Source organism: Paralichthys olivaceus, chromosome 16 (genome assembly GCF_024713975.1).
Source record: "Paralichthys olivaceus isolate ysfri-2021 chromosome 16, ASM2471397v2, whole genome shotgun sequence".
NCBI lineage: Eukaryota > Metazoa > Chordata > Actinopteri > Pleuronectiformes > Paralichthyidae > Paralichthys > Paralichthys olivaceus.
This window is the reverse complement of record NC_091108.1, coordinates 14,023,334-14,050,156: the sequence shown is the minus strand read 5'-3', so window position 1 is coordinate 14,050,156 and position 26,823 is coordinate 14,023,334. Positions and strand designations below refer to the sequence as shown.

The 26,823-nt window shown below is 40.2% G+C and overlaps 2 protein-coding genes across 8 annotated transcripts in view; one reads left to right on the top strand and one right to left on the bottom strand.

Annotated features, from left to right (window-relative positions):
- Positions 1–26,823, top strand: part of LOC109636993 (SPRY domain-containing SOCS box protein 4-like) — a 71,529-nt gene that overhangs the window by 42,279 nt on the left and 2,427 nt on the right. The gene's annotated exons all lie outside the window — the stretch shown is intronic.
- Positions 137–26,817, bottom strand: LOC138405064 (GTPase IMAP family member 6-like). The gene is made up of 2 exons (XM_069510998.1): positions 15,188–26,817; positions 137–15,086 (listed from the first exon to the last, which is right to left on the bottom strand). The coding sequence occupies exons 1-2, from the start codon at positions 15,216–15,218 to the stop codon at positions 13,957–13,959; spliced, it is 1,161 nt and encodes a 386-aa protein (XP_069367099.1). The 5' UTR covers positions 15,219–26,817; the 3' UTR covers positions 137–13,956.

The following is a 26,823-nucleotide window of genomic DNA, read 5'->3' as shown; positions in this document are numbered from 1 at the left end:
AAATAGTTCTAAGTAAAACTGTCACAGTGACGTCTGTGGATAATTCTTTGTAACTGTGGGGAAGTTGTATCTGGAAAACTTTTTTTCTTCATACTGTATAAACACTTAAAACTGAAACTGTCTGTGTGTTTAGACGCCACTTTCGGAAGGTGAGAAGATGTTTTAATATGGGTACACTGATCCTTTAATTATAGTTTCTGTCTTGAGGTTAGCTTCAGTTCAGCTCTGGTGGTTTTTTGCAGTTTCACTTTGTGCCACCGCAGGTTTGTTCACCAGTGTGAATAATAAATCTTCCTGTGTGGATGCATTGCGTCAGCTTTCGATTGCCTGACAGTCAACACAAGCTGGAGTTTCATATAATCTGCTGGCTCTGTGAAATGTGGGTTAGTCCTTTAGCCTAACTTAGCAGCTAGCTTCAGGCGTAATTGCTTGCACTCTGCTTTTTATGCCTCCCTGATTTGTCCCCTCAGCGTTCCTCTGTCTCATGTGCTCACTGGTTTCTCTTTGAGGGTTTTTTTTTTTTGTGTGTGTTGGCCCATTGCACATTTAGACGAGCCATCAGCAGCTTCTTGCTTGAGCCCATGCACACTACAGGCACACAAAGAAAGGTACAGTATATACTGTGTGCTTTGTCTCACACAACTCAACCCTGACTTTGAGCAGTTTGGTAAATAGTTACATCTCACAGTTCTGTTCAGGTTGGATTGATAATTTACATTAAAGCTTACATTCAATTTTACATAAAGCCAAAAGAGTAGTAGTTTTGCACAATAGAGTGTGTATTTAGATGTGTCGCCATTTTCTCCCATTGTAAGAACATTTATCATAAATATTCTGGATACTTGTGCCACCATCTTGCACTGGTGATGTCATTTGGAACCAGATTCTGCGCAGCAATGATCGTGGCGTGGAGCCACAGTATTGAGGTCCCACCAAAGCTCATGCTAGACAAATTGCGAGTCAGTTTCAGCTGTCAGTCATGGGGTTTCATCCCAATAGCAACTTCTTAGAAAAATGCACACTTGAACATGTACCGTGTTTTTAGTTTGGTCCGTGTCCCATCGGTTAACATGGCAGAGTTTGTGACCTAAACTGCAGCCCTCCACCAGGGGGCGATCTGGATTATTTGGCTTCAGTTTTGGAAGCCATCATGTCCTTTATATACAGTCTATGGTTTGCACCTTGCACATTACAGACACTAATAGTGTCAAGTCTAATTTACAGTGCCTCCAGTTATTGGAAGCTGCATCAACAAGATTTCTTCTCAAATTGAAGTCCTTTTTTGGGCTATTGCCACCGTCTTTTCAACTGTGCTCTGCAGCCTTGCTTCTGACACACTGCCACAAAAATGACTGTGATTGGCTGTTCTGAAACTGCACTGTGAGATTACCCTGAAAAAGTCTCAGAAGTGTGTTTGAAAGTGCTGCATGTTTCCTTCATCAGCCTCTGCTCTGGGATCTAAACACCGCCGGCTCTGGGATTCAACAGTGGTGTCATGTCAGTGTGCTAATAATCATGTATTCAACAGCAGAGATGAATAGAGGAGTGGGGGGCAGAGAGGCAAAGAAAAACAGAGTGGGGGGGATCAGGCGACATAGAAGAAAGACGAGCAGAGAAACATGTATGAAACTGAAAAGTGAAGCTTTTTATACAATGCCTACTTTCCTAGCTTTCAGAAAACAGACAGATGCCCACATACAAAAGAGGAAATGAATGAAGTCCAAGAAAAAGAGGCCGAATGGAGAGAATGTGAGAAGATGAATAAAACTAAATATATCGACAATGACAGGGAGGCAGCAGTGAGATCCTGGACAGGATGACAAAAGACAAAGAAAGAAAGAGTGAATTAGGGGTAAATTGATAATAAGGTCAAGTGACACGTTCAGGTCACTTGTGTGGAGATGATATGAAACGATACAGCAGGTGATGGAGGAGATTCGGAGACAGATACAGGACGCTAATGAAGGGCTGCAGGGTGAAAGTCAGTCTTATTAGTTGAGGTAAGACTGCTGGGATATGGATTCATGTTTAAGCTGCTCACAGGCACAGATGTTCTTTAAGTTAAATTCAAACATTAGCATTTTAACATGTTCGCAATGACAACATTATGATCATGGACGAATTAATGCAGCACTATAATTAGCCCTCTTACAAATTTGCCCTGGTGGCCTTGTAGTGTTGCAATCAAAACATTTTCATCATTATATGACACCTGTAAAGCTCTTTACAGACACAATGGGGCTGATTATTTACACTTTCTGTTATTAACGTTTTATCCATGGAGGTTTGATATTTTCACATCCTGATAATAGTTGGGGCATTTCACCAAATATTGTCACCAGAGTCATTAGGACTCCTCCTGATTCATAGGTTGTGGTTATGCAAATTTCATGAGACGTGATTTGGGATCGTCTTCGATTTAACCTGGTCTTCAGTTAACTAAACCAATATCCTAGACAAATACGGGAAGCACCAATGATTTGGTGGCAACACACAACTGTTTTTTCTGTTTTCACTGTTCTTTTATGCTTCTGTTTTTATCGGTTTTTTACTCTCAGATTCCCCCAATGTGCTTTTATTGATCCACCCCAGCTTGTAGGAGCACCCTGAGGCCACAGCTATGTGTACCCGCTTTCACTAATGAGCACTAACACAAGGTATTTGACATGAATCTTCTTTAATTTACTGCAGGAGATTTTAATAACAAAATTAATAAAAAACATTTAAATTTATCACAGAGAACCACTTTTCAAACCAAGATGATTTATTCTAGATTAATTTATGATTTAACTCACGCCCTGACCAGGAAACCAGTGGCACTGTCACAATTATTACTTACAGATATAGCTGTCTCTATAGCAACGTGACTGCCACCACCTTCACATGAGTATGTTGAAGTTGTTAAAACCTGGGGACTGGAGGCTTTTTTACAACACAATGTATGTGATGTTAAGAAATGTGTTTTTTTGTCCACATTCTCACAGTAATACAGTAATATTCTCATATATTGTTCCGCACATTATTTAATGTTATGAAATATTTCCATCATAGTATTTTTTATACTTAACACATATTTGATTCCATCAGTTTAGTTCTTTCACTCTTTCCCTTTAGAGTCAAACCTCATCTGTAGTTGTGCACATTGTACATTGAATTATGTCATTTTAGAGAGGTATTTCCTGATTTCATTGTCTTGTCCTGTGCACAGATGAAAATGAATGTTGATGGTTGTGGTGTTATTGTTCGATATTGTTGTCTACACGCTCTTAACATTTACTTGTGCTGCTGTTATATCAAATGAAGATGTACAATGTAATTCAGCATGGCTTAGAGTCAACTTGTTCCATTATCCAGCTTGTACAATGAAAATTAAACAAGGAAATCCAGGGAGGGAAACAGAGACAGCTCGTCTTCAAATTAAGTTTTGAGTGGGGTGTTTTGGCTGCAGCGGTCAATTTAAGGAGTGCTAAACTAAACAAACTAACAAAAAGCCTAAGTAATGCATTTATACATTTCTGACTTTCCTTCCCACAATTTTTTGTGCATTTGTTGCCAATGTGTTTTTAGTTTTATATATCTAATCGTGTTATTTAGTTATGCTGCAAGGATAGTAGGAGTACTGCACAGTAGATCCAGGTCTTTGTTATTTAGTAAGTTTAATAGGTTTATAGCATTCTAAACATTTTTACTTTAAAAAAACATTCATATATTAATTTGCAGTGATAGGCATTCGTATTCACCATATGTGTTTTTTTTCTTCATTCCAAACCTGCTGTAACTGTCTGAGGAGTCCATGTGCAACACCAGATTTACTGTTTGCTTTCTGCTCGTCTGCTGACAGACAGAGCCAGGCCTGCTGGCTTAGTTACCAGCTGTCAAGTGAATATTTTTACCCAAAATGTTTTAATGTTGAATTACATTCAAATTAAACATTCAGGAACACACAGGGAAAGATCTGAAGTATTTCTACATTGCATCCTTTTTAATTTTGTTCCACGTAGCCTCTATTTTGACTATTCACTATAATAACTGTGCTACAGAGACGTTGCAAAGGAATGAGGGACATGGCTGGTAGTGGGAGATTAACAGGCAGATATTTAGAGGAAATTAGCGATCAGCAGAATATTCTGTATCTGCAGGTGAAGAGGAGAATTGAAGAAAAAAATGACAGGAGGCCACTGTGGGAGAAGATGACAAAAAAATAAACATCCTCAATTTTAGTGCTGTCCTGCGGGAGAATAGTCACACATCTGAGGGACTTAACATGTTTAACATTTCACTACCTCCACTGCCTGCACAGTCGCCGGGAGACACTGGGAAAAGACGAGGCACAGACTGAATCACGTCACAAAGAAAACCAGAGTGATTTCACACATATTTACTGCCCCATTTTACCCTGCCGCTCAATCCATTTCCCCTCAGTTCCCATGTGTGTAAATATATTGCATTTACTGCATATAGAGACATTTCCTCTGTCGTTTATAGGTGTGGGTCAGTCTGTTGGAGACTCATTTGAAAGTGATTAATTTTCAGAATTATTGAAAACAGCAATAAAACCTTGTGATGGATCTGTTTTGCTTCGCGCAGCAACTCTAGCCACCGGGAGATGCAGAGAAAATTCATGTGAGGGAGAAAAAGCTGAGGAGCTGAAATCAGCTCAACAGTCTCTTTTTACGAACCCATAAATCCCATGTTTAACGTGCCACAGACTAGACTATAATTGTGAGCCACATTTTTCCCAGACACAAGTGGATTCTTTGGATGAGTTTTTTTTTTTTTTTTTGCAAAGATATATGAGGGAAAAAAACAATTGTCCTTACCTTACTGACAGGCACTGAGGAAAAGATGGTGACGTGTACAGGGTTTTTTTAAACCACAAAAAATGTGCATTTGTAAAGAAAAATGCTTGTAATGCAGAAGTGTTTGATGACCAATGATTCACAATGTCATTGCTTTCATTGATTAAATCCGCACACACACCGGGTCCGGTATTACGAGCAGGGGCTGATCCAATCACTGTTTGTCATGTAATGAATGAGAGCAGTAATGAATGAAAGCAAGATAATCCCTCCCCATTCTTCACCTCCTTCACTCTTTGTCCAGAAGCTGTAACGTCATCCTCTAATCAACACTCCTGACATGACCAATTTACAGTCAGGCTGAAATCCTTTGTGTCCTCTCATGGATTCAGTTCTTTTGAAATGTCTCTCTGCCTCTCTCTCTTTTGTTTTCTCTTTCTGTGCTGTTCTTCATCCCGGTGAATGAGACTCACCGGATTTATCTGTTACTTCGTTCACTTTATTTGTGTGGCTCCAGTTTGTGTTTTCAGTTCTGTTAATGAACACTTGCCTGGAATTCAGTTACTCTCTGTAACCATCTTCTCGACTATGTGTTTCTCTTGCGACACATGAAGGGGAAACCAAAGTCTTGTCTATGAACTCTCTTGAATTGCATTCATCTGTTCCCGCTGAAGAGACGTAGCACTGTTGCCATGACAACACTTCTTTTAACGTGTCCTGTTGGCACATCTTGTGAGGATGATGTCATGACTTCAGTCAGGTGAAGGGAGCTTGCATTAGCGCTCAGGAATCCTGTCTCCGTGCAGATGGGGCAGAAACATGATGTAATGTGGGTTTGTGTTAATGTCCTTGAAAAACCCTTTTCTTCAACTCTGCTAATCGTGGAAAGTTGACAGATCAGGCTTTAGTGTTTTCCAGCCACTCCTTGTTTCCCACCTTCACACACGGGGAAGTTTCTCCACCGTGTGACATCCTGCAGCTTTACTGGAGCCGTTTAGGGTGGAGTGTGTTGCTCATGTCATCACACCCATCTTTGTCTGCATTACACGTTGCATTACTCACTTGCTTTTTCATATTTTCCCTGTCAGTCATTTGTTGAGTTTTCTTGCCCATAATGCATGCTGCACGTCAGAGGATTTTCAAATCTTAACTGACCGCAGACATAATGACAGAATTTAACCGAATTTTAATCTTTAATTCGTGCAAGCATTCACGCTCCAGTGGCATTTGGCGTTTAAACACGTGCTTCCTGGGTCGCAATTCTAGAGACTTGAAAAGTCACAGAAACTCGTAATCAAACGAGACTTCAGAATAAAAGCTGCCAGTGACGTCAGGTGGTTGTGCTTTCTTGTGTAATTTCGTGTAATGCTGTGTTTCAGTTTTAAACACATGCGTTTATCCAGTTGGTGATGTTTCCGGGTCAGCACGCTCTCATTGGCTAATCTGGGTTTCTGCTCACTCGTTCAAGCTCTGTTTATATCGTACTGCACAAGTCTCCCCAGGTTCGAATCCAATACCTATTTGATATTCACGGTTTTTGAATCTTACCAATTTTGAATCGTACATTTCAAACATTTTACAGGGTAACTCAGAGAAATCCACACATTTGCATGCACTGTAGTTACCTGGTTATTGTGAATCTGCATATACACGCTGCAGGTCAGTACTCGCCCCTTGTTTTGGAGGCATTACCTTTTCATTTTAAAAGTTATTGTGAAACTCTCCTCTGATCCTGCCGCACTGTCGTCACAGCAAGTTTAAACGTTTTTGTCATGTACATGTCCACATGGGAAAAGCTGATTTGAGAACAGATTATGTGTAAACATGGCCAAGAAACTGGAGCTGGGAAAATCCATTTTCTTTGTTCCTTTATACCTCAGTCACGTAAACTTAGTGTCTTGTATATGTAACCACACTCTAATCTGCCTGTCGCACACAACAGTTCTCAGACTGATTTGTGTTTTATTCTCAGAAAGTCAGTACAATGTCAGGTTTTTTTGCTCAACTCCCATCAGGTTATTTGAGCCTGTGATAAATCACAGACATATGCTTATCATTTCCACATTATAAACCTACTTACACCAGACTGTGTGCTTTGTGCATTGTTCACACCTCAATATTTGCTTGTTACATTAAAGTAAATCAGGAAATGTGATTAAAAGCAAACCATCTGTGGCTCAGTGTGTAGCTGGACAACACTTTCTGCTTGATTTTGTGTTTAAAAGCTCTGGGAACAAGCATTGTGCACACAAGACTACTCTTCCCTACAGTCTACACTCAGTGTTGGTTTCAGTGTGATTATTCCAACAACTGCTTTTGCACATCACAACTTAGGAGACCAGCAACTCAAAGTGGCTGTGTGGAGCCTCTGGCCTCTGCCACATCTCCCCTCAGGCGCAGATAACATCCTGCTCTGTCCTCGGTCTCTCCCTCGGAAAACAAAACAAGGCAAAGAAGCTCAGAGACAAGACTTTCTTTTGAGGGCAACTCATAACCCACAGTTTCTTATGTCTTTCACAATATGGCAAGTGTTAGTCAGTGGTGAAAACATTCGAACACTGTGACATTTGTCAGTTTAAGCCACATATGAGGAAGTCAATTGCGACGTACAGGTCGAGGTCTAAATGGGCTAAGAGCTGTGATTAACCTTACTACTTAGCTTATTGTTTTACATGGAAATGTGCGTCAAATAAAATCATCTTGTTCTTTAAGAATGTAATGAATCTTAAACAATATGTAACTGCAGCTGGTAACATTTAGTTTGAGGGATCATGGGTGTTTTTTCTTGTCCAGTAGCTTCCTGGGTCGCTCTCCTCTTCGTTTGTGCTTTACTAGGCAGCTTCGGCAAAAGAACGAGCAGCAAATTATGTAAATGATCACAATCTATTACGAAGTACCTCACTGGCTAACTGACTACAGTGTGTTTTTCCTCTGTCATACGTCATTTGCCCCGGAAGTTACAGCAGAGCGGAGCAAACCCATGAGTAAAGCGTATATGACACAATTATGTTGCCTTGAATAAAATTGTGGATTTCTCTGGGTTTGAACATTGTTGGAAACATTTTGGATAAGGGGGCAGATCTGATTAAAGAGGACTTTATTCTGAATTACTTTCCTCAACATTATGAAGCAGGGCATTTCTAATTGAATGATGTATGGATCTTTATGTAGAAAAAGAGACATATCCATGGTGCTTATCCACATAATGATACAGATCTGGTACTTTCTTAGCTGCTTTCCTATCTCAAAATGAAACAATAGAGAATATTGCCTAACCGGCTGTTTAACAATTATGCCATATTTGTAAGAAGCTCTTAATCATTGTGTGTTTTCCCCGTAAATGTAGAAATCCTACTGAGTCCTGAGTAGGTAAACTGGTAAAGTGCCTCTTTCAGAAAATTGACTGATTTCTATTCCCTCCTGTGACAAAACCGTTTAAAGATCAAGGCGTATTATGGAAAGTGGCTTCTGAGATGTGCATCTAAATCTAATCTCATCTCTCATCTCTGACAGCTGCTGTACACCGGAAATATAGTCATCTGAGTTTCAGCCTATATATTCTCCTTATATTTAACTATACCTATTAACATTGAAGTTGCCCAAATAAATTGGGTAATGCTGCTTCTGTGCATTCATAATCTTACACCTTGAAAAGTTTCTATCGGCTCAAAATATTTCATTGATACTCAGGGCTCTCATTCCTCCACAAAGCTCAGTGTGCAGGGCGAAAGGTTGCAATATAAGTCTTATGAATCATTTGTTCGAGGATAATACCCGCCCCCCAATCCAACTGGTGGTTTACTGTCTTTCTTCAGTTTTATGATCTCCAGTAGAATCCACCCCTGCCTGTGCTGGTGACAGCTGTGAACTGAGGCATTATGTTACTGGTTCGTCCATTCATAAATCCATCTATCCCATTCTCGTGAATGTGATATCTTTGAAACGCCTCAAGGGATTTTCTTAAAATTTGGACTGAAGGATGAACAGACTAGATTCTGATGGTCAAAGGTCAAGATCCCGCTTATGTTACCAAAGACTTTTATCTGGCCATAAATCTAAAATTAATTTGGTAATTAGGTCACATTTCAATGTCTAATAGAATGAAATAAAAATCATATGTTATGCTGTTGTTCAATGCCATAACTCAGGAACAGAAGGGTTAGGATCAGTGTCCCACCCTCCCTCTGTGTATTTTATCTGTCACTCTGCCTCAAGCTATTCACTCTTATACTCCGTCTGTCCTAATTCATTTTATTTTAAAACGAATCACAACAAAACGCAATGCTGGAATTTCTGAGCCTCTAGAACAGACACATTTAAAAACGCTGCTTAGAAAAGTGCAGGGTTGCGTCTTAGTCTAGACAAGTAGAAATCTTTGGAAACAATGACACAGACACCCAGATTCTCCTCCTGATTGGGTGTCATCAGTACCAACTCACTTATCATGGTGAAAGCAACATGGAAAAAACTTACAAGTGCTGCAAATACAGTAACAGATCCAACTTGAATAGAAATCCACACTGTCACTTTCTGTTGTGCTTGTTCCTCTTTCATAATGTTTTCTGCAACCAAGCAACCAACTGCAGAGTAAACATCCTGTTTATGATGGCTTGCACATGACAGATGCACATGACAGAGGCACATGACAGAGGCACATGGTCCTGTTTGTTATGATTTCAGGTGTGTCGCTTCAAAAATAAATCACATTAGACTGGACATCTCTTTCTTTAAGTCACTTTGCCCCTTGGCCCCCTCACTCTCCGCTGGGTTCTGTGTCCAGTCAGCTTCTGCTGTCTGAACTCACACTGTCACTCACTCTGACTGCTGAAGACTGTCAGACATCTCTAATCGTGGTAAAAACATTTCACAACATTTATATATGTCAGGGATGGGTCATAATGTTTGGGGAGTGATATAAAGTAGTATAGCATTGGTGGTTGCTGTGATTGGTCTATAACTCTGATCTTGTTCGATACCAGGTGTACTTCTGTTGTTGCTTATCATGGCCTTTCATTCTTTTATGTTCACTCTTAAAAGATTTGATTGTAACAAAAGCAATGTGCTTTAAATTAGTGTGTACATGATATAAATTAATTTTGCAACAAGGGCATCCACTATGGAGGGAGCCAGAGTAGAACAAGAATAGAGGAAGTCACCTTGCAGTAAATCATTATCGGCAAAGTATGTAGCTGCACTGCAGGTTGTTTCACCTTAGCGGTCTTAGTGAAATAGTGGAGGTCTTGTTTATGAGCATCAAGGAAGTGAAGGTGAATTAGTAAAAGGAGGCATGTCCGAGAAATGTTTTACTGTGTTCCCTAGTCTCACTTCAAGAACGGACAACAGTTACTGCCACATAAACACAATGAAAAACACCGGGCAGTGGTTTTATGGGGACACAGGGCAGTGTGTAAGAACACAGGATGGAAGTTGCAATGTGTGACACAAAGAGGGTTCGTTAAAGCAGGACTTTTTCACTTTGAGCAGTCTTTGTGCTGAGCTCTCCTCTGCACATACACACTAATATAAATCTCACCATCCAACCAATTCGCCTTCTTTCCCCTCACTGACTTCATGTGATCAATGGTTTTAACTCTCTGTGTTTCGTGTAAACTGGCTCAGGAGAAAAAGTGCCTTCTTTGTACTTTGTTAAAGTTTAAGATGTGGTTCAGTAGGTCAGTGGGTCACGTCGTCATGCAGCAGCGTGTTTCTCAGCTACACTGTTCAGTGTCTTGTGATTATGCTGTGTGCTCGGAAACAGGCGTGCAACATACATAAAGGATCAGAGTTACATTTTATCATGTGAACACCGTCCTTATATTCTCAGCCTGCCACACTGGGGATTGAACGTAATCTTTGTGAGCACAGTATCTGATAAATTAACCGAAATGTTTCATTATCAGATGACATTGTATGTTAAAGTTGTGAAAGATATGTGAAAGTTGTGGCTACATTTATATTTAAGTGAGATTTCTTACACTTGAAAGTTTGGAATATTTCATCTTTCAGATGAAGATGAGATAAAATCAAATGGGTTGTCAGTTGTCTCATAGCAACAGCAGTATCCATGACAAGTGCTCCCCCAAGCAACTGTTGCTCTGCCAGATAGATAAAAAGATACCTTCATGGATCCAAGATGATGTCTTTAGTTCGTCATAGACTTTTTTTTTTAGATCGCAATCTGTAACTATTTGTGTGCTTTTTGAAGAGGAAAGCCATTTTAATGTAAGATGGGAATTCATGTGATTATTGAGAATACTTATACTCTCACACAACACACTAGTTCCCCTTATTTACTGAGGAGTGCAGCAATACTGTTTGTTAACATTACATAAGACACGATTGGTCACAAACGCTCATTCAACTGAGCCTAGATCACATCTACCCATATTGCGTAATACATAAAACAGGTTATCCCGTGGTTAGGTAATTTAAAATGTTATCTTGTGCAATGAGGCCCAATAAAAACAGTATGATATCTAATTCCACAGAAGACCTTGAGGAAGCGGGAGACATTAGTAATGCACTGCTGCAGTGGAACCAGTATGTCAGGAAACTGAACTTCGGTTCTGTCTGTGGACTAAAGACAAAGACCAACTCATAGTTTGTTGGTTACCAAAGTCTTAAAAGCTGTCTACGTCTGGTATGGAAGAAATGATGTTGAATATTCCTGTAAAATTGTATTTATTCATGACTAAATAGCAAATGTGGGTGTTATCTATATAAATCCTGTATAAGAGTATTCCACAGATTTGGCATTGTGCTTTTATGATATTGTCAAACTCATGATGGACACTAGTCAAAAATCCACCAGAGATAAGCTGCATACCAATACAGGGGTGGCCTCTGTCAGAGGATGAAATCTATGAGGCCCACAAAGGAAGTACTCCTTCCTGATCTAGGCAGACTTCTGTAATTGGCTTTTTCCACCTTTACTACGGTCGCCTAGCAACAGAGCTGCAGTTGGACACCACAAGAAAGTTTTAATGGCCCTTGGTCTTGTGTACTGTCAGCTGTTTGGTTGAGGTGGAACCTAATATGAAAGCACTGAATGTCTCGTTGCTTGCTGTCGTCAATGAATCCTGGGATTGGTTGAGCCAAGATGGATCCATTCCTGGGAGCCTTCATTTCTCGGTGATGGAATTAGACCCATATGCATTTGAAGGAGTCTTCACTAAGGGACAGTCTAGTTGCGCCGAACTTCAAATGCAGCCTCTATAGGATGTGGCCCCTTTTTTAAAACATTTTTTACCCACAATGCAACTCGACCAAAATAAGGCAATCAATCAGGTTTTAGAAAGCTTGCTCTTAGGCTTTATCTGTCTTTTCCCACATATAGTACTCTATAACACCTGTGAATTGATGTATCTATGAAAACAATTGAAAAACACATGTAAAATAACCAAAACTGACTCTGGCAGATCATTGTGTGTTTGAATGAAACTATAGAAAGTGAATTTGTCTTCAGAGCTATAAACATTTAATGGTTTAAGGGTGTAGAAGGGTTCAGCTTCTAAAAAAAGAAAACCCCTCTCATAAATGATTTCTTTTCATAACATTTTGGTAGCAGACTTCATCATGTGCCATCCAGAGACTGTGTAGGCTTTGATCCCAATCAAACGCACTCGCAAATAAATTCCCTGATCACGCGGTCTTAGTAGAGAGGAAGTAACGGCTGAAAGCATCTGGTGTAGTGTTTGGCTGCAGTAAAGCCCTGTAAACACACTGGATCTCTCAGAGGCTGCTGTGTGGAGATGCACAGAGGACTCCTTCAGCCAATTTAGTGTCACAGCGGCTTTCCACATCTAATTACAAGAAAGTGTTGAGAAAGAAAAGGAATGTCTGCACATGCCCTTCTCCTGATGCCCTGTTCACAAAGTAATAGTGTTAAAATTTTTGACCCACAAGCTCTGAGCGTTTAGACATTTAGTTTTGTTATTATTATTAATTACTTTTTAATTTGAAAGAGCTGAATCTATTCCAGTATGAAGGATCAAGAGATACTTTAATCTGATTTTGGGCTTTTGAAACGGCCCCTGCCTGATGGCCCGCGCTGAGACTGAACTTGCCAGTACAACATGACTGACCTTGCATGGCATCATGACTGTGAGCCAGGAATGAGGATTAACTGTCTGTGTCAGCTGAAGAGAGACAGCAATTCCCTGAAGCCAATTGACAATTTGCTCAGATGTAATAAAATGGGTGGTAGACCACACGTCCCTCAGCTCTGCCATAAAAACCTGCATGCAGCGTCAGTGATTGCCTCGTTTTCACAAATTGAAAACATAAAAAGAAAATAAAAGAGAGAAATGACAAACTCAGTGCATAGTTGATTACTTCCCCAGCAAAGAAAATTAATTACATTAGTATGAGAGAATGGTACATTGTCTCATGTTTCATAAGCATCCCCAGTGCTTGGGAACGTACTGTACATAATTAGGGAGAGAGAGCTGAGGTCTGGGATCACACAATGTTTCACATTCCTGATGATTTTAGTAGCAAAACCAATTCAAGTTAATCTCTCCTGCATGGGAGCTGAATATAGGACCAGCAGCTGCAGCATCTCAGACCATATGACATTTTATAGATATGATGCAGAGCAGATATATAATAGATGGTGTATAGTGGAAGTTTGAAGTCTTAATGATTGGCAGCACATGACAAAGATGACATGAAAAATACTGAAGTGTTTCATTTATATATTAAATCTTTTTGAGTCGAGAAATACTTTTGACATTTTGGAAAATACTTTTTTAACTTTTTTCACATTCTTTCCAGTAGCATAAGTTTACAATATTTATGAATTTTCTTTTCCTTTAGAAAACTCATGCCAGATGTTTCCCCTTTTCTCAGGCTTTATGGTAAGCTAAGCTAACTGGCTGTAGCTTGATATTTACAGGAAAGGCATAATAACATTTTCTCTCCTTTTTTATTTATCTGTGCATTTTCTCTTATGAAGAGCACAGTAGGAGATTATTCGAGTCAGATGCGTTCACATCAACAGTAAAATGTCCGTGTGCAGCCACAGGAATATTATAAGTCTGATCCCTGAAGAATCCACAGTTGTTTCGAGGTTTATTGCTGCTGGGTGAGCACATGTCAAGAGTTAGGCTAATGTGTCACTGTTGACTACAGATGTTGCAGAACCACTGGTTTTTGCTCAGGCGATTCTTCTGATTGGACTAAAGACTGACCTTTGACCCCCATTAGGCCAATATTGAGCCATTATTCCAGTTTTCTCTTGTCCGCTGTCACAGCATGCATCCTCCCCCTCCTCCTCTCTGCTCTGTCTGTTAACCTCCACCTTCACTCTCTCCTCTTTATCTTCTTCTCTATTTAGCTTCCTCTCCGCACATTCCTCCTCTTTCTCTTGAGCTTTCCTCAGGCTACCTCCCCTCTCTCTTTCTTCTTCTCCTGTCAATAACCTCTGCTCCTCCTCTGGTTCCATGTTTATCTTCGCCTCCGCTGTCTTTTGTTTTCCTCTCACTCTTCCCACATGGGTGTCTGCCTCCAGCTGAGCTCTCAGCTGCTGCTCTCTGCGGCTCCATTCTTCCTCCATCCTCTGGTACATGTGAAGAGAGAAGTGCCACGACCCGTTCTCCAGCAACATGTCCTCCACTTTACTCAGCAGCTCTCTCACCTGGCCCTGCTCTCCTTCCTGTCTGTCATCTGACTCACTTCCTCTGTTCTTCCCTCCTGCCCCCTTGTCATCATTCCTCCACCAATATACTTTCTGTTTCTTCCCACCTCCCTTCACCTTCTGTTGTATGTCCCTCTGGGCGCTTACGGTTGTCTTGTTATCCAATACGTGGTATCGATAGCGACACATGTCCATCAACCAGAACATGGGAGCGCCTGATGACTGGATGTGCTCCTGCACACTGCAGCCATGTCTCCTCAGCCTGTCACCAAAGGTGAACAACACCATTGTGTGTCTCCAGACTCTGGGAGTCAAGATCTCCATCCTCCTCTGTACTACCCTCTTCTCAGACTCAGTGAAGTCCAGCAAAGGGATCACAAGCAGAACAACATGGGGGCCATCAGGTCCACACAGGTCCAAAGCTCTCAGTAGCTCAATTTTCTCCTCTCGGGGTACAAACTCTTCAGATGAACCCCAGCCTTGTGCATCCACCACGGTCACATGGCATCCAGCAGTCACAGAGCTGGCAGCTTTGCTGGTCCCACCTCCTCTGGTGTCAAAAATCTGCCCCCGGCCCAGGAGGGTGTTGACAGTAGAGCTCCTACCTGTCCGTCTGGGACCAACCAGCAAAATCTTGAGTTGTTTAGAGGCTGGTGGAAGGTGAAGAGAAAGAGATGGTTTCTTAACATGACATTAAGTGATGTCAAGCATGCAATTACTCACCCTTTGAGAGGGTTAAAAATTCACTCACCAACATGTCCCGCTGGGCTCCAGCTTCCCATTGTCACAGTTATTCCTAAAGGCTGCAGGTGTAAGATCCCTTCACAATAATAGAGCCACTACACCAGAGATCCCTGAATCCTAAGAGGCAAGGTCTTGTTAGGGTTATGTCTCTGGCTTCACTCTTCTTCTTCACTTACTTCCTATCTAGTGGCTTAGCCGATAAACTTTCCTCTTATCAACACTTAAACATAAGCACCTCCTAGTTTTTATTGCTGACTCCACATTACTGAGGATCATAAAGCTATCGGAAGTTTTTATGATTGCCATCAAATACTTCTCTTACTTCCAGAAAGGCTGTGAATGAATTATAAGCCTTTAAGCAGCATCTATCATTGTTTAACTAGAGCTGCTCACTGTTGACTGGCTTTTGATGAGTAACAAGGACTTACATAACTAAAAGAGTTTAGTAGGGCTGTATACTGTAGATGATGATTTTGGTGTGTGTGTGTGTGTGTGAGTGTGTGAGATGGATGCATTCATATTCATATAGATATTTGCATGTTAATGTAAATATACCTTGAGGTATCATAAAGTACATATTTGACATAAATTATAATAAACAATTGTAGTGTAATGTCTTTGGGGTTAGCCAGTCAAACATCACCAAAAAAAAAAGTTAAATCAAATCAATAAATGAATAAATAAACCAAATAATAAACAAATGAAATGATTCAGTAAAAACAAACTTAGCTTCTGACTCCATTTCCTGGACATGTTGATTACCTGCTTGCCTGGTCTGCTGCTGCAGCCGTCATTGTTTTACAGTCGTCATTACAACATTACCATTAAACACTTATTTCTTCTTTTTTTTTTAAATGCATCGGATCTCTTATATTTTACACACATCGACGCTCTAACACGTGATCTGTTTGTGTGAATTTGCTGGCATCCCTCTGCCGCTCTCTGTATCAGGGCTCACATGTTTGGTCCGTCTGCAGCCTTAATCTGAGCCTGTGCACCTCACAGATTATCATTACTCTGAACTCTGAATCTGTGTGTTTGTACATGTGCTTGGTGTCATTGTTTGTTTTCTCTATATTTTGTGTGTTAGCAGATGACAAAGTGTGTGTTGTGAATGGTAAAATATCAGAAGAAACAGTAATTATCAAAGATGGTCAGAGATAATTATATATTTTCAAGTGTTTTGTAGTTGAGAGAAGTTAAAGGGCTCCACACATGTAGATCCAGCTTGCTCATGTGCAGTCTTAAGGCTCATTTATGCTCAACATTAGATAGAAACAGACAGAGCCTTCTGTCCATACTCTGAATATTGATTTTAATTTGGTCATGTTTTCTGAAAGCTTACGGATACAGATGAAACATAGCAGTACCAGAAATTGTGGGGGAAAGCTCTGAGCATTTGTTTGTGATGAAATCCTGTATTCTTCATACCTGCCTCATAATCTTTCTACACTTTGTGATTTTGCAGAATGACAGAATGACTCGAGGCAATTTCCACGCAGCAGGTATAAACTTGTTGCAATTAGCTTTAGTGCTTGTACTGTAGGAAGAAGTGGAGGTGAGCATGGGTGGTAATGATGACATGTAAATATACAGCTGTCTTCCCCCTGTAGATCTCTAATTTAAAAACAGGCAGGTGGAGTGTTACACTCCAGTTTACACAGTGTGTGTGTGTGTGTGTGTGTGTGTGTGTGTGTGTGTGTGTGTGTGTGTGTGTGTGTGTGTGTGAGTGAGAAAGTAAACGTGCACCCAGATAAACACGCCCTCTGACCTGGCAAGGCCAGAGAAGGGATCAGCCGTTTTTATCTCAGTCTGTCTCTGTCACACTAAGGTTGGTGTTAAAGCCCGCCTGCTGCTTGTGTGCACGTGTGTGAGCTCATGCTTGTGTTAATGCATGTGCGCTTATGTTACTTTACACACACACACACACAATCCTCTGTCTCTGCCTTTGTACTTTTATGTCTTACACACATACACACACAAACACAGTAAGTGTTCCTAATCATCCATATCATGAGCTGTCTAATGAGGTTGTCTATCGCATCTGCACATGTTGGTCTCACTTACAGTATGAATGGAGATATAATCATTATTTTTGTCCTCATCTCCTCATAGCTTGTTCTTCCTGAAAGGCTACTTTTCTGTCATCTGCAAAGCCACAGGAGACTTTACAAGTATAAGTAGTAACACATTTCTATTTCCCTCTTGAATGTATAATGTAATGAATGATTTAAAATATTACAGCATTATCTTACTCTTATAATTATTTACTGGAAACTATCATATAGGTCGATATCATACAAATGCAAATCATACGATGTTGTACTACTCTAGTATAGAGATATGGTTTCAGGTTTAGTTATGAAGTTTTGCTCTTTAACAATTTACATCTACTCTCTGTCAGACTCACTTATGTCATTATGTGTTCCATGCCTGTGTGATTGGAGGATACAGTTAGTTTGTGATCAAGTTACACTATAGGTCATCAGACTTTCTATTGTGGGACATTTACAGGCAGTGTTCCCAACTTATTCCATTTGTCTTTAGATTAAACCACCTTGAATTTTTATAGAAAGGACCTCGTAATGAATCCAGCGACTTTTTGGACAAACCTTTCCTACTTCCTTCAGAGTACAGTGTTGCCCTGGGATTGAGATTCACACCTTTCTGTGAGTGTCAGAGGCAGAGCAGCAGTTTGTTACCCAGACAGAGGCTGTGCACGGCGACAGATAAATGCTGCTTTCAGACATTAACTGCTTTTCTACACTTCACCTGGAGGAGCTTTACATGTGAACACAAATGTCCAAATCAATTACTGCTACATCTGTAGTCCAACTGAGCTGATATACAAACAGATAAAAGGCTAAAACTGGCTGACACAACGTCATTGAATATGTGGATATGTGATGTGGCACCACAACACTTTAATACATCCTCAATTTCATACATACAAGGTCCAGAAATATACAACTAACAAACTGCCACAGTGGTTCAACATCAGCAGCTCCAGATCACTCACAGGGATGAGGGATGTTTTATCATTTTGCTAAACATGTAAGCAGGAATATGAATTGATGGTTGTGTTTGGTAAATCATACCAACATATTTCCTCTAATGTTGACATATTTATAAGTCCACCTCCCTGCAGTTTGTAGCAGTCAAGGATGTCTCAGGGTCAGACAGGCTGGCTGTGCTCTTGCCTTTTTCCTAATCACACCCTCTCTCCTCTGAGTCCGTCCTTCCCCTCTCATCTCATGACCTCTTCTCCTCTACTTCATCTCTTCATCTTGTCTCCTCTTCCTCACCCAAGTCCTCCTCCCCCGCTCTTTTACTTTTCTACCTCTCCTTCTCATCTTTCCTCCCCCAGTTTTTTCTCTCATCTCTCTCGCCGTCTCATCCCAGAGGAGAAGGCGAGCAGTGGATTTACAGGAATGCAGGAGGAAAAAGAGAGAGCAGGGCTTTAAAAAGAAACAGTGCCATGGCTTGTATTACCACCAACTCCTCTGTGTAGTATAGTCAGCTCTGCCCACAATGCCCATCTTTCTGTGTGACACTAATGTGGCCGATAAGATGCAGAATGACTCATAACAGTGGATCTGCACAAATACTTGAGCTACCAACGTTAGCTGTAGCCAAATAACTTAAGATGCAGTGTTCAGGGAGGACTTGAGGGGAGAAAAAAGCATTTTTCACACCCTCCTCCCTAAATCTGTGTAGGATGGACTTGGTGCAACTATGTTTGGAGCCATTAGTCCACCCACGCCGTGGCTGCATCCTTTTTTTAGTACAAAAGAGTTTTCTTACAAATCCCCCATGGATTGTTGCAGCAGCACTGCGTTAGGTCTGAATAACGGCTGCTTCAAACCATCTTAAAGCGTGATTATGTTAAAAAACTTCAGTGCTGCACAATTTACCATGGAAAAAGATACAGGACACCACCGGAGGTACATTAGTTATGGATAACGGCGACTTCCCTTTCCTTGTGAAGGACGTCAGTGTTTGGCAGAGTTCAACATCTCATGTGTTGAAAAGGAGAGCGCTGTGCTCGGAGAGTAAATATACACCTCCTGCTAATCCCTGATTTGTTGTGTTTGCTCTTTGTTTGAGTAAGGTTTAAAAATGTTCTATTTCTTTCTTAAATCCTAAACTCACTTTCTCAAAGCAGCCATTAATGTGCAGAATTAACCTTAATTGTAATTTGGGACATTAATAATCACTTTTTACTGCACTGCTGCCCTCTGTCAGTAGATGCACAGTAAGGGCCTGCAGTGCAGCAGCTCACAGAAGGCATATACAAATAAATATGGTATCACTGATTCAAGAGCACAATGCCTTTATAAGCATGTATCTGCCACACTTTATTATAATTGGTAGAAAGTTTTCGGTGTTGATTCTTTTTCCCTTTGTTTTGTTGAAACAAGACAATCCAATGACTTTTCAAGCCTTTGGACTTTTCTTGTTGCATCTGCTCATTCTGAACATACAGTCCTGACTAAATCATTTGTTACTAATTTCTTATTTCATACTTGTGATTTACTTAATCAGATGCACCACTTCAACTTGAAAAAGGTTTTGGCAAGTGAAGACTTGTGAAATGTGTAAATATGTTGCAAGAAAACATCATTTCCATTGTCAAATGGAGAGCATTCAACAAGGTAGATATAATGTGTAAATGCAGCAGGCTACGTTAGCTTTGAGAACTGGCTATAACTTCTGGAACCTCATAATCACAGTGATGGTTGAGGCTCTTAGCAAGCGACTATCAACACCACCTGTTCCAGGTCACAACCCATGGTTAGCTGCGGAGAAAACTTATGTTAACACCTTTAAGACAAATAGATAATGCTGAATCCATGTGACTGTGGCCGACAGCGTTAGGTTAGATTTTTATACTTCTCATCACTCTTATGAATGCTCAAGTGTTCAGTATCCCAGTAAGTTTGTTTTCAATTAGTTATTTTATTCTATAAAAACGAGGTGAAACATCATGATTGATGGCTGACAGACTGACTCCTGATTGGTAGAGCATGTGTATGTTTGGCAGCCTCACTACGGCACAAATCATTTCTGATAGTGAGAAGAAGTGGAGATACATCGTCCGTCTTTATAAACAGCCTATGGTTCAGCCACATACAGTGGAGTAAATATAAAGTCATCAAGTTAAAGACCCTACATGTGACTGCATTGGGCTTATTTGCCCTTGACTGAGCTCAAAGCCTCGGTATACGATTATGCTCTGTGTGTGTGTTTGTGTGTGTTTATTTCACACAGTTTTATCTGATCTTCCTTGATTTTTGCAGGTGTGCGTGTGTGTCTGTTTTATTTCCTGTATTTGTGACCTTGCATACGCGTGTGCTTTTTGTCTTCATGTTTTTCTCAACTGTCGACGTCTATACGAGACAGGTTTGTGGATTTCCTTTATATAAATGTTTGTTCTCGTTTAACGTTAACAGGACAAACATGCGGCAGCTGCTGCAGTGGGCCCGCAGAGTGACATTAGATCAGGAGAGAAAAAGCTCGGTATTGTGGGAAAATACACCAGAGGTCACATTATTGAGCTGTGTGTTATTTCAAACCTTTAACTATTTGGTTGTACCATATATATGTACACATCCATACGAGCAGACATATGGGCTTGTGCAGTAGTTTCAATTTTACCACTTTTGTCGTGTTATTAGAATTTTATTCATTTTCCTATTACATTGACTTTAATTAAAGGATTAAAGGATTACATGCTCCTCTAATTCTTTAACCTCTGGGGCTTTGAAGCTCCTCCAAAAATTAGGCAGATAATGATAAAAACTGCATTGTCATCAGGCTAAACACACACACACGTTTTTCTGTCTCCTGTTGACAGTTTGGAGATAAAGCAGTTACAGTGATGTGCCAGGGAAAAATCAAATGCTCCGACCTTGGAGAGTGTAAGGAGCGAAACAGAATAAAGAGTGTGAAACGAGGGCAGAGAAGAAGCAGTGGCTGAAGAGGTTTCCTCTTTACATGTGGAAAAGCACTACAGGAGGAGAGAGGTGTATTGTTACAGATGAGATAGAGCTTATGGCAAAAAGGGAGACTTGAGAGAGAGGAGAGGATCATGTTTTCCTGAGCCGTCTCTTCTATAAGTAACGGTTGTGTTTGTCCTTGTCAGTCTCTTAGGCAGTTTGAGAAACCTAATGATCTGAAGTTGATCTGATATACCTTTTGCTAAGAAATCAACATACATAAAACATCTCCACAGTTTGTTTACACATGATTTTATTTGGTTGAAATCATAGACTATATATAAAGATGCAAGACATGTCTTCACTTCCTCCCACTATCTAGAAAAGAGCCCCAAATGTCCCAGATATGAACAGAGCTGTTTTACACATTTGGTTCAAGCCGTATGCAATTTTGATTTCAAATGACAATGTTAGTCTCGTAATCTGTGAATAAAGACAAACATACGTTTGTTAAATTGCTACAGTGCCGTCAGCCACAGGTGTTTTACATTGATGGTTCTCAAATGTCAATCAGCTCTTACCATGGATACCCTTCACCATCTTAATCCTCTCTGAAAAATAGTCCCTAGCTGTAGTGTCATCGTACTTCATCATTTACCGGATTTTGACTTTGAGCATTTCTTCTTTTTCTTTGACTCTCCCTCTAGTTTTCCTCTTAAAAGCCTCTCTGATAGTCTGTCTTTATTTAGCTCCCAGGCCTCCCCTCAGGTCAGCTTTTACATCCATCATCAGAGTGATGCTGCCGTTGCCATTTTCACCTTTTCTCCCATTATCATTGTCTACAGACAATAAATCCTGCTCTGCACCGCGGTGCTACTGCATCTCATTACAGGCGTCATGTCACTCTGTGTGACCCTATTACTTCTTGTTCCCATCACAGCAGACCCAGGGTCACACTTCATATCCATATAAAATGTCTCATCAGGGAAGCAGTCCTTCACTCACTGAGATCCCTCCGCACACTGTGTCAATCTGATATCTCTGAGTAACGTCATCAGTTAACCCTCTCGCTGAATTTATAGAGGCCTGACACTCGAGTGCAAATAGAGCTGTCATAGCAGAATGTGGAGAAAACAACTAAAGGTTGTTGGTTTGATTACCAGTGCTGCCAACATCTGCCTAAACAAGCACTCTGAAAGAAGGAGAGAAATTACTTCTATTTTTCATTATCACTATATTTATCATTATCATTACATTTTTATTATATCTTCATATCTTCATGGAATTGTTCTGGTTTTATCTTGCAGTTTGGCTCTCAAACACTCTGAACTCATTTTGACGAGCAGTATCTCGAATAGAAAGTTATTTTAAACACTTGAAATAATTGATTTCAATAAAAATAGAGCAATAATTCTCTGAGGACTCTGTAATCCAAAATAACTTATTAGGGTCCACTGTCTATTGTGTTGGCATCTTATTCAACAATGTGACGTATCTGTGGTAACCTGCAGGTAAATCTCTTCACACCCAGTGATGATATTCATTCTGTGGCATCATTTTTCTTAATGCACTGAGTGTGTAATGATGCAGAGGTAAATGACTCACTGCTGATCATTCACAATGAATCTCCTCATTAGCTTGAGGAGCTGCTTATAGGCTGAAACATGAGGGAAAATGTGTCATTAAGAATTAAATCTTATTGTTAATGCACCAAGAATTCCAATGAATTCATTAACCTGGCTAATTACTTGTATAATGCAACACAAGGCCACTGTAAAAATGTGGAGGGCAGCTCATGAGTAACGTGGACAGAACTTCAACTTATAGAAAGGATCCCCTGAAGATAGAATAATATTATGAGCTGGTACGTGCGTAATACTCCCTGATGCATTACACTGTACAACTACATTAACATTGTAACACAAATGTAAAGTAATTAAGTAGAAATTAAAATAATTAAAATAGAAATGGATTAAAATACAGTGATGGTATGACTCTAGTTTAGTTTAAGGCACTAGTGAATAAAAAAATGTTCAAAGTTGACATAAGCTTTTCTGATGCATTATGATGATTTTTAATTTAAATGCTTATAGTCCATCTTTTTATTTTTCTGAAGTGACGAACATGCTGATAGTTTCCACTCAACGCTCGGTGGCTCTTTGTGGCTGTTATATCTGAAACATCTATAAGACTTAATGCATTACAATAAAGGCTCATACAAGCTCTTATATTATAATAAGAATTAATAATGCATTCTGGATATGGGCTCTATAGGAATTATTCCTGACATTATACCTGGCAGGGCTGTTTATGGATCCGTCACTTCTCACTGAGGAAGAAATGACTCCAGGAGGTTTGAGTGTATTTTTGATCTTTTACTTTCATTTCAGTAACAGCGGCTAATTAAGAGATGTTGCAGTGACGGAAACCAGAGAATTTTTACTATTTCCGTCTATTTTTCATTCATATTATTTGAAATTGTTTTTTTGGTGAGGGGAGGACAGAAAGAAAGAACGAGATAGACACAGTGTGTTGTTTGCTGTAACTGTCTCCACATGACTGAGTACTAAAGAACGTACCAGCGCTCTAATTAATAGCATTTGGTCTAAATGGTAACGATTTGACACAAACAGTAACTGGAAGTGTTTTGTTTTTTTATGTCCTTACATTCTACCAATGGAAAATTCTGCTAACCCTGATCCTTACCACTTCAATCTGATTCTTAAAGCTAGGGTTGGTAATCCTAGTAAACACACTGACAACTGCTAGAAGTCGACTTCTCCATGACTCACTCGCTAATCTTTGTCTATTGTGTCCTGTTTTTCAGACGACTTTGTTTATTGATGGATCAGGAAGTGAAAAGAATTTTAATATATTCAATAAAAAGTCTCTGAGAAACAAATTACCAACCCTGCCCTTAACCCTTAAACAGCCTCTTACTAAATGTTGACCAAAAGGTTTTCACTTTCCAAAAATGTCCTCACTGCTTAATGTCAAAAGTTCAAAACTGAGAAAGATAGGACACACACACACACACACACACACACACACACACACAGACACAGACCTCACTCACCTAGATTCAAATATGATGATAACATCAAATTAATCTAGCTACGGTTTCGCTGGGCTCCTTCTCTCTGACCTGAAAACTATACTTTGCAAATTACACTGCAGACTGGTCCCCACAACAAACTCAAATCACCACTGACCACCTTTACCACCTGCACAGTAATCACGGATGAGACTTACAATGTACAACATCTGCTGGAAGGAGATAACATATGAAGTGACCTCTATCAGGATATAAGATTTTACTCACAGTTTATTAATGTTGACTGTAAATTTAGAGCCAACTCCTGTTTATGAGCTTTCACACTGTAACTATAAGTCCAACTTTAATCTGAACCACTTTCTCTTGAAAGTGGTTAATTTTGGGAGTCATTGATCAAGTATGTAGAATAAAGAAATGTCTCCTGCTGTATGACATTTGTAGAGGAAAATGAGTTTCACTGCAACTTGAAAGGAATTTAATTACATTTTAATTGTACAGAGGCAAATCCCAACAAACATTATCTCATATATCTTATATATGGTCGATACCTCACAGTTTAATAGAAATCCTCCGGCAGAACCAGTCTCTATGTCGGCGGCCATCTGCCTCAACCGGTTGGGTGAGAGAAGACAAATGAGGGTTAGGTAATTATAGTATTTAAGCTGGACTGGTTGTCCTGTAATAATAAAATAAGCCCAACATTAAATACAAATTTAATACCATTCACTTTTTCTTGCTAGAATTTTGTGTCAAACTACTTCATAGTGAAAATCAACATGACTATATGGATCTACATGTCATGTTGATGGCACCCTAACAGCAGCATTCATCCACAGTCCTTCATATTAACTGAGATGAGAGCTCGAGTGGCAGCAGCGTAATAGGAGAGTCAAAGTGAGGTCAAATTCAAAATCAACGCTGCTGTTATGTCATTGCGCAAGTGTTTCTATTGTGAGTGTGGATGAGCATTAATGTGACAGAGACACTGCAAGGACACAGTAAGCATGTCTGTGTGCGTGTGTGCGTGTGTGTGTGTGTGTGTGTGTGTGTGTGTGTATGTGCGTTCGGCATGCATGAGTAAAGGCTGGACTGTGCTTGATCCTGTAGGTTTAACCTTGAACACAAGCAGCAGCAGACGTCCAGAATGCCAACAGGTGATGGCAGCGTGTGTTTGTCCTGTGAGAGAAGCAGGAAGACTTGTAGACTGACAGTGTTTTAAAGTCACTTCAGGATCCTCCTCAGCTTTTTACACCTCAAAATGATGATTGGCACCACTAATTACTGCCTGATGGAGATAAAGACTTCATCTCAGAGGGTATCTCCACTCTTTTTTTTCTTACAACTTTACACATTTACACTTCAAACGTTTTCTCCCTGTTACAGTCTGTCTCCTCATGATTGACTTTGACTCTGTCTTTTTCATCCCTCCTCTTCATTTTCACTGTTTCTCTCACCCCTCCCTTTTCCATCTGAATGACTTCCTTTGTTGCTGTTCTGCTCCATTTCTTAATTTCCCTGCATTTCTCCTCCACCGATGGTCGGGCGCCATTGTGTTGTTGTGGGAGTCATGTAGTTCAAAGGCTGTCGTATGTACAAGTGCAGTAAACCATGTGTGGACACAGGACAGTGTGTGCCTGCCTTTGAGAGTGTGTCCTCTGGTGGGGGAGTTTTGGGGTGGGGGAATTTTGGGGCAGGGGGTTTGTTGGATCATGGAGTTCATTTTTGGATATGTCCCTCTCCCCCACCCTCAATCCTCCCTCTCTCTCCGCTGTGCTGTGTAATTAGACCAATCAGATGTGGTCGTTACTATTAATTAAAACAGATGACACTATGAAATTAAAGCTGCAAGGCCAGGTTGCTAACACACAACAAAGGGAGGAGGACAAATAGTAGAGATTTGTTTTTCTGTTTACTTACTGGGTAGAAATTTGAATTAGAATGAGCAAATAATGTCACATTGCAAACCAACATCCAGACGAACGAGACACTTACAATATTTGCAGTTGGATGTGCTCATTAACAAAATGGGGCAATTCTACGACTATGGACCAAGAGACAACAGCTACAGCAACAACAGTTTTAGACAGGTTTCTTCTGACTATAGTCCTTCATCCTCCTCCTCCTCCTCCTCCTCCTCCTCCTCCTCCTCCTCCTCCTCCTCCTCCTCTCTGTGGTCTGCGTCATGCAGCTCAGACCGCAGTCTCCAGTATCTGTTACCCCCTTTATCCCTGTGTGAAGGTGAAGGTCAGTGACGAGAGGCTGACCCAGCACTCGTATAGATTAGAAAGTGGCTTTGTAGCAAAAACAAGCCCCAAAAATGTTTCTTCCTTTGCAATAGTTTGATTTGAATAAGGTGGAAAGAAAGACCCTGTGACAGATGGTGTTCTTTATTCAATGAGTTCAAATAAATGGGCTTATACACATCTATTAGGAACAGGTGATTGGTGCATGTGAGGAGAAGGTTTGAATATTTATGTGTCACTCTATCTGCCCCTCCAATTCTTTTCCTCACTCTTCCATGCATAACAAATATAAGGATGTATTATGTATAAAAGGCAGAGGTGCATATAACACACAGGCAAATCAATTCATGACATATCAAGTTTTTTGCTCACAGACTTATGCCGTCTCTCTCTACTTCCTTTCTGC

Bases quoted from the DNA above. Each gene is read 5' to 3' on its own strand.
- LOC138405064 (XM_069510998.1), bottom strand. From the start codon at position 15,218: ATGGGAAGCTGGAGCCCAGCGGGACATGTTG. The intron at 15,087-15,187 runs GTGAGTGAATTT...ACCTTCCACCAG, and splicing joins GAGCCCAGCGGGACATGTTG to CCTCTAAACAACTCAAGATT.